Genomic DNA, 14736 nt, shown 5'->3' with positions numbered 1-14736 from the left:
ACATTTCTTGGTATTAGGGGCATAATTTCTCTGTGTGTGTCCTGTCAGATATCTGTAAGTGGCAGTTGCAGAGCTTCAAATAATAACAGGTTCTTTTTGTCTCTGTTGAATTTTAACATTTATAGATTTCATTCAATTTATGTTTCTATGTATATGTATCTTTTTTCCTAGAATATTGCACTTCATTGCATCACTAGTGCTTAACTGGATGGAGAACTTAAGCATATTATTTCTTGTCTAAGCATTTGCAATCAGATGGGATTTAGTTTCTGTAAGTTGTAAAAGTTTTATCCAAAACAGGACATCTGCAAAATAAGAGGCTTGATGATGTTTTTGTTATCAGTAGGATAACAAAAGTGGAATAAAAGATTTTTAGAAAGTCCATTAATACCATAAATTCTTTATACTTTTTAAAGTTGCACAGTTTTTAAAATGCACATCTCTGCATTGCAGGAATTGGCAGTTGAATCTTGCCTTTTAAGAAAGGAATAGTACCTGCAGAAACACTGGAAAATAGTCCTGTTACTGGTTTGTAACACCTTGTAACGTGCTGAAAATTGTACTTGATATAGGAGAAATGGTTTTCCTGTCAAAATTCATAGAATATGCTCAGAAACACAAAGTGAAAAGAACAGAGAAGAAAGCTGGCAGCGGTTCAAAACAATAAAATTTTTGTTATCAGAATGTGATAAATACCTGTTTTCAGAGCCAGTTTGTATGAATTACACTGTTCTTATATCACAGGCCTCAAATCTGTATAAATATGTGTGAAGAAAGTAATGAATTATTAACATACATTGTAATATAACTTTAAGCTGGCTTAATTTACTTGTCAAGCTAAATCTAGGTAACAATGCTCCTTAATTAATATGTCAAGTTCTTTATTCAAGTGTTTGGATTGCCATCCTCTGTTACACCTGAGACCTAGTAAATTATTAAATGTATTGGACATTGGTATCGTAGTGACTTCAGTTAGAAAATTAATTTTTGACATTGCCATACAATGCCATTTAGACATGATTAATTTAAAGAGAAAAAGGATTTTTTAACATACTTGAATTTTGCCCTTGTACAGAAGTGTTACTAAATGTCCATACTTTTAATGGAGAACTCTTTGCCCAGACTTCCTTCTGCAACACCTCCTGAATATATGGCAGCCATTCAGAATAATGTTCAGTGTTGTACTAGGAGGTGGTCAGATATAATGAGGTTTTATATGGTTTACATGTTTGATCTCTGTTCATAGGAAATTTAAAATTTGGCTAAGCACACTTATGTTTTTAATGAGTCATGCTTTCATGCTTTTTAAAAATTTGCTTAATGAGCTACAAGACATGAAGCGGTATTACATAGAATGTTACCTCTTTGACGTCCCTGATGTAGACACAACACAAAACATACCTTTAACTTCACCTTCCTCTTGGATGCAAACCTGCTAAGAACTCTCTAACATATGCAGAACTTTTGATCTGGTAAAGCTATAATGAGGTAGACATCAGGTTCCCCAGCCACTGAATCCTGTTCTAAGCTTCTTTCGTTTAATCATTTAACACAGTGGATTTAAGCTTAACCATCTAATCCTGTCCTGTAACTAAATGACAGCTTCAGCATTCTCTGTGGCTAGAGAAAGGAGCACTTGTCTTCATTCACTTGTTTTAGGGGGAGGTGAGAGGAACTGTACCTGTGTAGTGTGGCTGAGGGTGACATCCTACACCATGTGATGTCATGCCTGTGTTTTGTGAGAATTGAATGAGATTGTTTCTAATGATGCTGCTGGGGTTTTGTGTGTATTCCCTGGAGTAACTTGTAACATACTTGATTAAGATTTGATGTACTATCTCTATGATGTCCTTTGGTATTTTATATACTAGAAATGGGTCCTCAATTCCAGTGATGACAAAAAGAGCTGAGGGGAAGCTGGAATTCTTTACATTCACTGTGTTTCATTATTTGCTGAGTGAAGAAAACTACTAAGAGGTGCATGAGGGGGCAGTTGTCTGTAAATCTGTTGCTGCTTGAATTCTTATAAACATGTCTTTTTTTTACTTGAAAAGGAAATATTAGGGAAGGAAACTGGGATTTGAAAGAATGGCTGCTAACTGCATTACTTAGGGAGAAGAATAGCTTTCTGGCTCAAAGAGATGGATTTATTTTGTTTTCAAAATAGTGAGAGTTATACTAAACTAGACATATAATATTGCACATAATAACAAATAGGTATTTGTTAATATTTTCATAGCTCTTGTTAAAGTAGAAGAGGTCTCATGATCTTACCAGGTAAATCTTCCATGAGCTAATGTTTCTTAATTTAGTGTGGGTGAAGTAGCAAAAGATACTTTGAAACCTTTCCTTATTCAAGCTGTGGGAAGCTTCTGCATGTGGAAGAGTAGATTTATGAAAACAATCATGTAATTGCTTTAACGATTCCTTTTTAAATGTCCTTTTTTTGTTACTTACTTGAGGATAGCCAGGAGGGCTTGAAGGCTTCATCAGTGTCCATTCCTCCAATTGCTTGGTTTGCCTTCGCTTTGAGCCAGCTCACTAATAAATCTTCAACTGTGCTTTAATTTTTTGCAGACGATGTAATGCAGACTACTTACTGTGAAGTTGACTTGGACAAAGGGAGAAGAGATGCATTTGTGTATGCTATCAAAAATCACTATTGGTACCAGATGTATATCGATGACTTGCCAATATGGGGTGAGTGATACCATGTATAAATAACTGGATTACACCTACACCTACCTGAGTACTGTACTAGTGGGTTTCGTGGAGTTATTTAATGACAAAGCTTTGTTACAAGAACATAAAACATACATGTAAACCAAACCCACAAGAACGTAAAAACAAATAATGCAGCCTAGAAAAGAGGAGACTGAGGTCAGAGCTCCTTGTGGTCTTCAGCATCCTCATGAGGGGCAGCGGAGGGCCAGGTGCCGATCTCTTCACTCTTGTGACCAGTGACAGGACTCAAGGAAGTGGCATGGAACTGAGTCAGGAGAGGATTAGGTTGGATATCAGGAAAAAGTTTTTCACCCAGATGGTGGTTGAGCACTGGAACAGGCTCCTCGGGGAAGTGGTCACAGCACCGAGCCTGACAAGAGTTCAGAAAGCGTTTGGACAATGCTCTCAGGCACATGATGTGACTCATGGGTCATACTGTGCAGGGCCAGGAGTTGGGCTCAATGATTCTGATGAGTCCCTTCCAACTCAGCATATTCTATGATTCTTTGAAATAAATTGAGGGATTTTTGCATTGAAAGACCAGTAGGATGGCTTGTACTAGTGAATTACAAAAACAGTGAAAAGCTGTTTTGTTTCTTGAGCACTGATTTAATAACAGCAAGTTCTTAGGGTTAAATTCTCTGAAATGTTCGAATGTGAATTAGATAAGCTACATGTAAGGTCCATGTTATTCTGTTCATGAATAGCAACTTTCATAAAACTATTTCAGAGTTTAAATTTTATTTTACTGCTGCTTTTCTTTACTGTTAACGCAAGAACTATTTGGTTTACTTTCATGGTAGTTTAGTGACTTTTAACAGTTTTGCATGTGTAGTCTGTGTTAATATGAAGGAGTTTTATTTTACTTGTTCTTTTAAAATTCTTCAAATAACTTGTGCTGAGTATTATTAACTGGGCTTATACATGCTTGTGTCTTGAATAAAAATGTGTATATCCTTAATGCCATGGTCTCCTAAGGTCTCTGTGTTTTGTTACTCCTTTGTAACCTGTAATCAAATTCCTAGTAAAGAGTGCTCTGCAGATTGCACTTTTCATTGATAGCAGTCAAACTCCCCAAGCCCTAACCTCCCAGTTGTAGGTATAAACTAAAAGGAAATGAAAAATGTCACAAAATGTTTTGTTAAGGTAAGGTCTTTGTTGCCTGTGATCCATGAAAGAGGTAAACCTGCCAAAAATAAACAAAATCCTGCAACACCTACAAAAATACAGTTCAAGTTGCATGAGAAAAGTCCTTTGATAGGTGGTATGAATAATGCTACCTGTCCTTCATTCATTCTGACAAAGGGGGCTTTTTTTTTTTTTAGCTCTTATAATTTTAATTGGTTCTAGAAGGTGTCTGTCTAGTGAACAAATGAACATGAGCCCCAGACAGAAACATTAGTGTTTTATAGATTTATTTATTTCTTATTTATCTGGTAGTCAGGAAGGTTCTTGTTTGTTTGTTTGCAGTTTTGTTGTTGTTGTTTTGTTGTTGGTGTGTGTTTTAATGTGAATGTTTTTGATTGACAAGAGAATTACTTTTACATTGATTTTATTAGTTTCAGCTGATTTACTTATTGTGTATAAGAGGTCTGTGGCAGGGCTTAGAGTAGACCTGAATTACTGTATGTGGCCTTTACCGAACTACTTGTGTAATTGCTGAGATGCTTTTTAAAAGCATGCATGAGTGACAGTTGTTGCTGCAATATTTTTTAGGTTTTTAGCCTTTCAGCAAAAGATCAGTGAATGATTTTTCTAGGCTGGTGGCAGGTATGTTGGCTTTGGATTGCCGAAGGATGATGGATGCTAAGCTGAATTCTTTGGAATCCTGTGTGGCTAACCAGTCTTGGAGGCTTTCTTTTTCAGGATTGTTTTTTCTGGTCATGTTTTATCACCTCAAATGCAGAAGAACAAATACACTTACTAAATCTTCTATATATTGACTAAATTTTATGCTCTCAGCTAAAAAAATCTATTTTCCTGTGATTCCAGTGTTTTTAATGTTTTTCAATAGTATGCTTTGTATGCACAAGAAATCAGCTAATGAACATGTAGAATCTAGGTATCATCTTTGTGAGATATTAAGAGGCTGGGTTTGCTAGTTCTTGAGAAGGAGGACCTCAAGCTGTGATACGTAATAGATTGACTGCAGGATCATAAGAATTGGTAATAGTATGCAAGGGTGTAATCTGACATCAGGTGTGAAAGCAAGCAATGCTGACAATTTTGGTCTATATCTGTGAGGGTTAGGTAAAACTAGCAGAACTAGCAGATTGGTCAATCAATATTAGCCAGTTTTTTATTCAGAAAAATTAATCAGTTCTTGATGGGGGGCTGAGAAAGGAGCGGATGCACCTGAACTGATCAGAAGTGTTTATCTTCAAGTCTGAATGAGTCTTTTAGATCTTTTTGTTTCAAGTACAGTTTAGAAAACTGTGAATATGACTTATCTGCAGTAATTATGGCATTGAGACTTGTTGCTCTTTGAACAGTTTTTATTGTAAATATTTCTGTTATGAATGTGACATGAGTGATACTGTACACACGGCTCTGCCATTTTGCTGCTGGTTTTGAGTGTGTTAGATATACTTGCCTAGTGGCACGTAAAGTGGTGGCAGATAGAGATACTAAAGAAGACAAGTATCTTTTGCTAAGTGCATTCAGATAAAATGATTCCATTTTCTATTGTTTCCTGAATTGCTGTCCCACAGTGGAGAGATGATGCTTGACTGTTTTGGGATATTCCCTAAGTATATGAAGCACTGTGTTAGTTCACTCCTTCCGGGAGTGATTGATCAGAATGTCCTTTTAAGTAGTGTAGAGGTCTGTATTGCCATGGTTTTGGATAATACCATGGGGACAGATGGTATGCCAGGTGCTAGGCTGTATGGAATAGGCACAAACTGGCACGTGTGTCGTGTGGATGGCATATCCAAGGCAATCCTGACAGATGAGCATGAGTAAAAAACATGACAGAAAAACACCACCGTGCAAATTATAAAACACAGGTGATGCACAAGTGCCATTCCTTCATATTCCTGCTGCTTTGTGATAGCCTGTTCCATATCCTTGTTACTTGTTCTCCTATTCCCCTCTGCCTTTGTATATACTGAGTGCTGCTTTTATTGTGAGTTTCCATCTTGTACATCTTGTATGTCATCTTTGGTTGATGGTCTTGATATCAAAGGTGACATTTGTAGCCTGTGAACATGGTGACCACTAGACTTTTTTTTTCTCTCCAGCATAGTACAGTCTCTGGAATTTTTCTGTAGTAGGTGAGACATTTTGCACGAACTTACTGAAAATGAAGAACCTAAACATAAAATGGTTTGAGTTGGATGGGACCATAAGGATCATTTAGTTTCAACCCCTCTGCCATAGGCAGGGACACTTTTCTCTAAATCTGAGGTTGCTCAGAGCTCTATCCAACCTGACCTTGACCACTTCCAGGGATTGGGCATCCACAACTTCTCTGGGCAGTTTGTTCCAGTGCCTCACTACCCTCACAGTAAAGAATTTCTTGTGAATATACATTCTTGGCAAGCAGTAGAAACTTGTGTGCAAATGAGAGCAAAAAGCATGTGTTGGGGAGTCAGCTAAAGAGGATTACAAAGTGAAAGTGGAATTTTTAAGAGGAAGAAAAAAATGTTAAGAGATAGATGGGAGATTGGAAATTTTAGAGGTCTTGGCTAAGTTATCTTCAGGGAGATTGGATCTGTATTTTGCTAGCTCTTTATCTGGTAAGAATAGCAAATAAAGGTAGAGGAACTGTTGTTGCATCTTCTGCAGTGTTTGTAGCTGCATGCTTTTTGTTTAATGCTGTAACAAAATGCTTGGAGAGACCTGTGGGTTGAAGATAATCCAGGTATTAGAGTGGAAAAGAAGAGCATAATGTCTTCTTTGTTCTCTTTAGTTATGTTGCTTTTTTAGCTGGCAAAACTTTCATAATGCATATTTTTAAAAAATAAATGCACAATATCTGAAAGCATACCTGTAATAGATGCTTACACTTGTTTCCTATGCAGGGATTGTTGGAGAAGCAGACGAAAATGGAGAAGATTATTACCTTTGGACTTACAAAAAACTTGAAATTGGTTACAATGGAAATAGAATTGTAGATGTCAATCTGACCAGTGAAGGAAAGGTGAAACTGGTACCAAACACAAAAATCCAGATGTCATATTCAGTAAGTAATTTGGTGATGCACCTGTAATACGAAATTCTACATGGTGAAGTAGCTCAGAAATAAGTACTTCTGTACTTATGATATGTACTGCTACATTGGGCTATATTAGAGGAAGATGCATCTTCACTCCTTCAAATATTTTGTTTAATTGCTGAATAACTGTGGTAGATTTATAAGTAACAAATGTAAAATGATGATTTTTGAGACCTCTAAGCAAGCTGAAGCTTCTATTATCTGCAGAAAAATGTTTTGGGTCTCCATACCCAAAAGGTTTGGAGACTTGAAGTATAGAGAACCCTCAAGTATATTTTATTCATATTTGGACCTCTGACATTTGCATCATTTGAACTGGATTCTGAGCTAGGGCAAAATCCCACTGTGTAAGCCCTTACACTGTGCAAGCTGTTAGTATCAAAGCTTTTTTTCTTTCTGCAATTCCTGTAGAAATTTCTTATTTATATAACCTTATTAATAAGGTTTTAAGGTTTTTTTCTGAAGCTTTCTGCTATTGTATTGAATTGCTGTCATAAAAGGTAATGAATAAACAATATTTGCTATTGAGATAACAAATTGATTTTTCAGTTTTCCTCCTTATTTAGTAGATGTTACTTAAATCTGTAATGATTCACTTGTCATGTTCACCACATTTGTACATTGAAACTAATTCTTAATGCATTGCTTTTCTACAATGTGTTAGCAGCAGATGTCACTGTAAGATTTTATTTCAGAGGATATTCTTGCTGCTATTACATTGGTCTTGTGCTGAGTGAGTTGTATAGTTTGAAGTGCAGATGATTAGGTGCTTTTTAGAATTACATTTGCACTAGTCTCCCTATTTCTAATGCAAAATCAATAGTACATATTCTGAAATTTGCTGTTTTAAATTCCACCAATATCGTGAAGTCCATTTACTCTGAATTTTAAGGTGGACAGCACTGAGTAGCTGCCAGTAGTGAAAATAACATTAGATGTTCTCTTAAAATACTTTTTAGTGTTCGAAGCTCAAGACTTACCTATCCAGTTCTGTTGGCACCACTGGGCAATTGCTCTGTGTGTGCTGTTTAATTCACAGGTTGTCTCTGGTGGATTTGTTCTAAGCACTGCTTCATAGTGGCAGATGCTCGAATGAGAAATGTATCTGCTCAACAAAATGTTGAAAGCTATTAATGTTTTGAGCTACTAATCTTGAACAAGTTTGTAATTTGAACTGAAGAGCATTCATATCAAACCTCAAAGGGAGGAGTACTCAAGTCTTCAGGTTTTTAGTCTGCCTTAGGACGGTGGTGAGCAATTGGGGTATTTAATCTACAGTTGTAAGCTTTCTTCTATACTCAGTAAGAGAACGTGTTGGAAAGGATAGTTCTTTATCATTTGTTTTAAAAAGATAGGCACAAAGGGACTGCATTTGTTTCAACATCACTGAAAAAATCCTGATACTTTTAAATTTTGGCATGCTTTGGAAAAAAATTTTAGGGTAGATTTGTTTAAATTTTAACTTTTTAATGCAATTTTGGAAATTAAATACAATCTTGCAAAAATTCTCAAAAATACTTTGTGCTGCCATATTAGCACCACATAGTTAATTATTACAATTAAATTTTCCAAATCCAAAGGAGTCCTCTATGCAGCTTGGGGAGTAACTGATAGCAGTAATATGCTGTTACCCTGTGATAATTTGTCCATAAACACATACTTTGCCAGCTGGTTTAGAGTTATTTATTGGCAATTGAAGTGTCTAGGTTGCAGAATCCTGTGACCTTAAAGGTTTGGGCTGCAGCTTTCAGTTTTGTAAGCTTTTAAAATTTTGATGCCTGTCTGTTAGGGTTCAGCTTGATCTCTTTTTTCCAGTTCCTTTCCAGTGAGCTTGTATCTCAGTTCATGCCATTTTTTTCCTATGGGCATCTGTTTTAAATCTTTTCTTATACCTTCTCATTTCCCACACTTCTACTAGACTGCATCTTTCTCCTTGGGCACTATACTTAGGGAATTTATGTACAGGTGATTTCACTGAATCCCAGTCTCAGTTCATGGTAGCCAAACAGATTTCAGTTGCCTTTGGGGGAGCAGAAGCACAGTGTTGTTACTGCCCAGTGAACACTGGGGAGGTTCTCTACAAGCCTCTCTTCATAAAATGTAGCACATGGAAATGTTGAGAAAAGGCAATGTGCTGCCAGCAAAAAATAAAACTGGAAAAAAAAAACCAAGTGCTTTCTAGCATGTCACTCTTGAACATATTTAAACGTGCTTGCTTTCTTTCTTTAACCTCTATTCTGATATCTTGGACAAATTTGGGAGGATTTTTCAAAGGTTTTACAACTATCTACTGTGGGGAAAAAACATCATCTATGAACTATTAATTTTACAAAACTGAAAAATAAGAACATTTGATGGAGTTGGAGGTTTGTGCCTTCAGTATGACTATCTTTACGGGCTCCTTCTGTAATCAAGAAAAAGCTTTGTTGTATTTGACAACAAGTTTGCATCTTTGGTTAGCCCCACAGAGACAGTGAGAACTGAGGCAGTGCTAGACTGATTCTTCCTCATTTTTATGCATAAGCATGTACAAGAATAGATCCATGAGGCAAGGTGGCTGATGTTCATTCTACATATGACCTGTATATGCCAGTCTTCAAGAACATCATTCCATTGGTTATGCCAAAACCTGGATTCATATTGAAAGAAACATCAGAAGTGGGTGATTTTTAATATGCCTTCTGGGTTTCTGTAGGTGATTATAGTTGAACATACCATAATGAGCTTTTAAAATGTAAACATTTCTCTCTCTAGGTGAAATGGAAGAAATCAGACGTGAAGTTCGAAGACAGATTTGACAAGTATCTTGACCCATCTTTCTTTCAGCACAGAGTATGTATTGTTCTAAGAAACCTTATAAAATAGCTCTTTGAAATGGTTGCTTTAGTTCAGATGATGTCTTGGAATTTTTGGATGACATCTTTGGTTTTTCAGATGTCCCAGGTGTTCTGGGGCAATAAAAGGGGGATCTAGGACTAGTTTTAAGCAACAGATTGTTCTTGCTAAAATAGGATGACTCCAGTCCTTTAGAGTGCTTCAGTAAGTATGCAGGCAAGCTTCAGGCTTGCAGAATATACAAGGCAGTTCAAGGAGATGTATTCACATAATGAGAAGCAATGAAGCTTCAGGGAAACTGTGCAAGCTGAATAATCACGTTTATGGCCATAGGTATGCCTCTTTCTAAAGTAAATGCAAAGAAAAAGGCATTAGCCTAAACCAGTTGGTGGTATCAGTTGCGATGGGTTAAATCTGGGGTTGTAATGTCCTTAAGGGTAATAAACTCAGCTGTGCTACTTTCTGAAAGTAGAGATTTTGCATTCTGTTTGGAGCCCAGTGAAAACCAGAAGTTATGCTTGTCAGAGGAAAAATAATTGCTGCTGCACATTTTGATCCTATGCAAAGCAATCGTTCCTTTGGCTTTTTGGCTGTGAGCGTCTCTTTTGCTTCTTAGACCTCTCCTCTAGGAAGGCAGGAGTACATTGCGTTGCCTTGTGTTTACCAAGGGAGCGTGCACAGCCAGTTGTTCAAACTTAGCTGCTGCTTACCTAAGCTGTGATAACGTTGTCATGGGCAAGGCTGGCTCTTGAAAAGCTTTATGGATGGTGCTTCACAGGCTAGTTTTTGAGTGACTTTCTGAAAATGTAGTCTTACTTACAGTATGGTTTATTATTACTTAGCTAGTGCTGACAAGCTGTCCTGCTAGGCAATGATTTATCCTTATTGGAATAATTTGAAACACATTTACAGTTCTAAACCTTAAGGGTGTGTTTTCTTTTTGTAGATTCACTGGTTTTCAATTTTCAATTCTTTTATGATGGTGATCTTTCTGGTTGGCCTAGTGTCTATGATACTAATGAGAACTTTGCGAAAAGATTATGCAAGATACAGCAAGGAGGAAGAAATGGATGATATGGTAAGATCGGTGTTCGTGCTTTAAAAACTCTTTTTTAAGGCTTATTGTTTTCTTGTCATACATTCATTGTGTTAGGAGCTCTGAATGGCTTTCCTCAGTTGGACAGAAAACTGCCTTTGTGTGTCTTGGAAGTGTTGCTGGTTTTCTTTATAACATGCTCCTAGATTGCAACCCAAATTCTCTCCGTAGTCATTGTGTTAATGTTCATATCCAGCCTTAGGTTAAATGAAGTCCATTGTGACTTGGCAGTGTAAGCCTGCGTATACTTCTAAATACTTCAGAGGATTTAGGGACAGGGAGGGATTCTGATAGATTTTACTGCATCATACGTTCAGGTAGTAATTTTTTGTTGTCTTCCATAAGCATCTGAAAAGTAAACTTTTCTCCTAGGTTTGATGCATTCAGAAAAGAAGACACACTTGCACTTGAAGTTGCTTTAATATCTAGTTGATTATATCTAGCTTGTGTGTTTGTCATTAATTGTCATGACTAGACTTAAAATTTGTTGTTGTTGTTCCCAGGACAGAGATCTGGGTGATGAGTATGGGTGGAAGCAGGTCCATGGAGATGTGTTTAGACCATCCAGTCATCCTCTAATATTTTCATCGCTTATTGGTTCTGGCTGTCAAATTTTTGCTGTGTCTCTTATAGTCATTGTTGTTGCAATGATAGAAGATTTATACACGGAGTAAGTATAATTGTGTCATGTCTTCTGTATATAAATGTTTAAATGAACGAAGTAATTACAGAAATTTGGTTCTAACTGGCCTGAAAAAAGTGTTTGAGAGTCTTTAGTCGTTATTTGTAGATCAGATGTAATATTAAGAAGTGATCTCTTAATTTGTAATGAAACTTTGTCCTACTGTTATCACGAGTTGGTCTCCTTTGATTTTCTCTTTTAATGCTTGCTTTTTGCATTATTTGTTATGAAACTAGTTTGTTCTTCTGCAGAGTCAGATGTAGATGATACAGGAAATAAATGTTAAAAGGTACATATTTCACTCTTGGTTTCATCCAGATGGACAAGATATTACTATATTTCGCACCCTATATTCTCTACCCTCTCCTGTAAAGGCTGAAGTGGGAATATATTCAGTTGTGAATAGTCCTGTTTGCTACTGACAATTCATTTAAGTCAGTCTTATCCACAAGTCTTCCCAGGAATGGAGATGTAATTTCTGAAGCTCTTTTGAACACAGTGCTCAGCCTGTGTTGATGTAAAACCTCCTCCAGCAATAGGTGGGCTGTGGTCCTGACTGGAGAGAATTCATTTAAAACAAATAGTACTCAAGTTTAAATTTAACACACTGCTTGCAATTCAGCTGTTAGAGATTTTGGGGTTACCTGTTTGTGTTTTGATTTGCTTGTTGTTTTTTTTTTTTTTTATAGTGGGTTATTTTTTTACAAGTGCTTTGTTTTAAACAATGACTAAACTTTCAAATCTCTGTTCTTCTTAAATTTCACCTGTAACTATTGATTTTAACAAGTTGTAATACTTCTAATGTGCCACTAGAGAGAACTCTTGGTTTTGAATTTAGCTGCCTTTTAATGTTGTGTTTAAAAAGCCACTCTGTAGTTACCAGCATCTTGGCATATTTCCATTTTTCATATGATTTTATTCCCCTTCTTGTGCCCTATGGTTATATTTCTATATAGGTGTACATACACACTTCTAATTGTGCAGCATGTCAGCCCTTCAGAGGAAATTAAACCTTTTCAGAATGTTTGTGCACTGTAGGGAAGCTGTAAGTTAGTAATGGCAGTTGTGAAATGTGTCAGAACAGTAATTTTTAAAAGATACGCGCACTTAGTCTTTTATTGTGATAGGCCTTTCTATCACTTTCAGAATGAATTTAATTCTGGTCAAATGTAATGGAAAAATTTGACCAAATCTAGTGCAGACAATTCATATGTTTAGGAAAACAGTGATGTGAGTGAAGAAGGCTGTAAACCAGAATTTCAAGAATGATTGCCTGTCACTGTTCTTCAGGTCTGTTAAACTCCTGGGCATCATGCAGCTGATACCAACTTAAAATCTCACGGTGAAATTTGGTCATGTCAGTTATTAATTTATTAATACTGGTTTGTGTTTTGAGAAGCATTTTCATTAGAGTTTTTGAAATGTGAGTAAGCTTGTGAATAAGAAATTTTGAGATATTTGAGATTAACAACTCTGGTCTTTTTACTGGTGGTCTGGTTTTACATGTACCACTTAAGACTGTACCTGGTCTTTGGAGTTTTGCATATGTTTCTACATTGTGTTAAGTTAGGATAAGCTTTTCAGAAGCAAATGTTAGTAAAGCAATCTTCAGCGTGTGTGACCATCAGGAATATTTGGTCATGCAGTCATGGAAGCCTAAGTGCTAAAGATTTCTTCTTTGAGTACAGCAAGCCTCCAGTAGTGGTGCCTCAAAAACCAAAATGGCAGTAGACTAAAGTCTCGCATAACAACTACTTTGAAGAAAGTACAGCAAGCTGTCTGAAAATCTACTGCTATTTGCTGTCGAAGAATAGCAGAGGGATGTGGGGAAACAACTCTATTTTAATGAATAACATTTATATCTTACTATTCTTAGACATGAATTTAAAAAAATATCTTTGGAAATGGCTTTTGTGATTTAAAATTATTAGCTTTGCCTGTGAAATTTCAGAAAAATTATGCCAAAATGAGTACTCCGACATTTAATGAGGTGATAATGTGCTGATGCGTGACTTCATTATAGTATTTATAGTTTCTAAATCTAATTTTCTGCAAGATGAACACTTTCTGTCTTAAAAGTTAATTTCTGAGGGATGGCAGAAACATTATTCACGATCTTAGTATATTTTTTTTAATACCTTTTCACATTTTATCTGCAGTTGAATCTTAGGCTTAATGTTTGTCATGTAAATAGCTATTTATACACAAAGTACACACGTCCAAATGTCAAAATATTTTTATCAGAGGGAAGATGTTTGTGAAAAACAAATGCATGTTAGAAAATAATGTAGTATGTCAAAACTCTTTTTCCCACATTGAATTAGGGTTGGACAAAAGCTTTGGATACAAACAGTTCTCATTCTTATGCAGATTTCCCAATTTAACCACTGTTACATTTTTGTATTACATAAAAATATTAAATAACTGCTTCTGCTAAAAATACATGCCTTGCAGTATTTTTTTTTGCTCTAATCATGTTTGGTTTTATATTTCATTTACCAAAAAAAATCCCTTCTTGTAGGAGAGGATCAATGCTTAGTACAGCTATATTTGTTTATGCTGCGACATCGCCAGTGAATGGATATTTTGGAGGAAGCCTTTATGCTAGACAAGGAGGTAAATTGTTTTCATGTTTCAGCATTTTCATTGCATTGTAAAATGGAGAAGTTATTATTTTCTGCTTTGCACCAATATAGAAGTGTCTTTATGGAGTTAGGTCATTCAGATGGAATCCATTAAATTCTGAATAAACAAAACTGTTTTGAGTATATTTAACTTTCATATTATCTGTTCAGTATTGGCTACACTTTCTAAAGAGGTAACTGAAGTCTTAGGTTAATTTAAAAGTAATAAGAGCTACTAAAGAACTGTTAACAGTTGTGACTTATGAATTGCTTGTTATAGTCTTGTTTATAATTGTTTGGCTCATGACATCCAGAGTTTAATGCCTCTCCCTTTTCTGTTACACACTGTTAAACAGCTCATGTCATCTCCGGATGACTCTTACACAGTCCTCCTCTGTAGGTACTAGGTACTAGGGGATTATGTAAGGCTAACAGGAAAAGGATGAGTATAGATTATTTACTACTATTACCATTAATTGGGAATGGGAAACACTGTTTGTATCATCTTTTAAAGAAGGTTATTCTGCTTTCCACTATGTGCTTGACTTTATACTTT

At 36.1% G+C, this 14736-nt stretch overlaps 1 protein-coding gene across 3 annotated transcripts in view; it reads left to right on the top strand.

The window, feature by feature from the left end:
• Nucleotides 1-14736, top strand: part of TM9SF3 (transmembrane 9 superfamily member 3) — a 43595-nt gene that overhangs the window by 8795 nt on the left and 20064 nt on the right. For all 3 annotated transcript variants that reach the window (XM_027878042.1, XM_027878043.1, XM_027878044.1), the window contains exons 3-8: nt 2578-2700; nt 6750-6910; nt 9698-9775; nt 10725-10856; nt 11378-11544; nt 14078-14172. In XM_027878042.1, the coding sequence (XP_027733843.1) occupies nt 2578-2700; nt 6750-6910; nt 9698-9775; nt 10725-10856; nt 11378-11544; nt 14078-14172 (756 nt within the window). The remainder of the gene's footprint in view (nt 1-2577; nt 2701-6749; nt 6911-9697; nt 9776-10724; nt 10857-11377; nt 11545-14077; nt 14173-14736) is intronic.

The sequence above is a fragment of the Empidonax traillii genome, unplaced genomic scaffold (assembly GCF_003031625.1).
Source record: "Empidonax traillii isolate 1590-97213 ecotype Southwest subspecies unplaced genomic scaffold, ASM303162v1 scaffold38:size1800464, whole genome shotgun sequence".
Taxonomy (NCBI): domain Eukaryota; kingdom Metazoa; phylum Chordata; class Aves; order Passeriformes; family Tyrannidae; genus Empidonax; species Empidonax traillii.
This window is presented reverse-complemented; position numbering and strand designations above follow the sequence as displayed.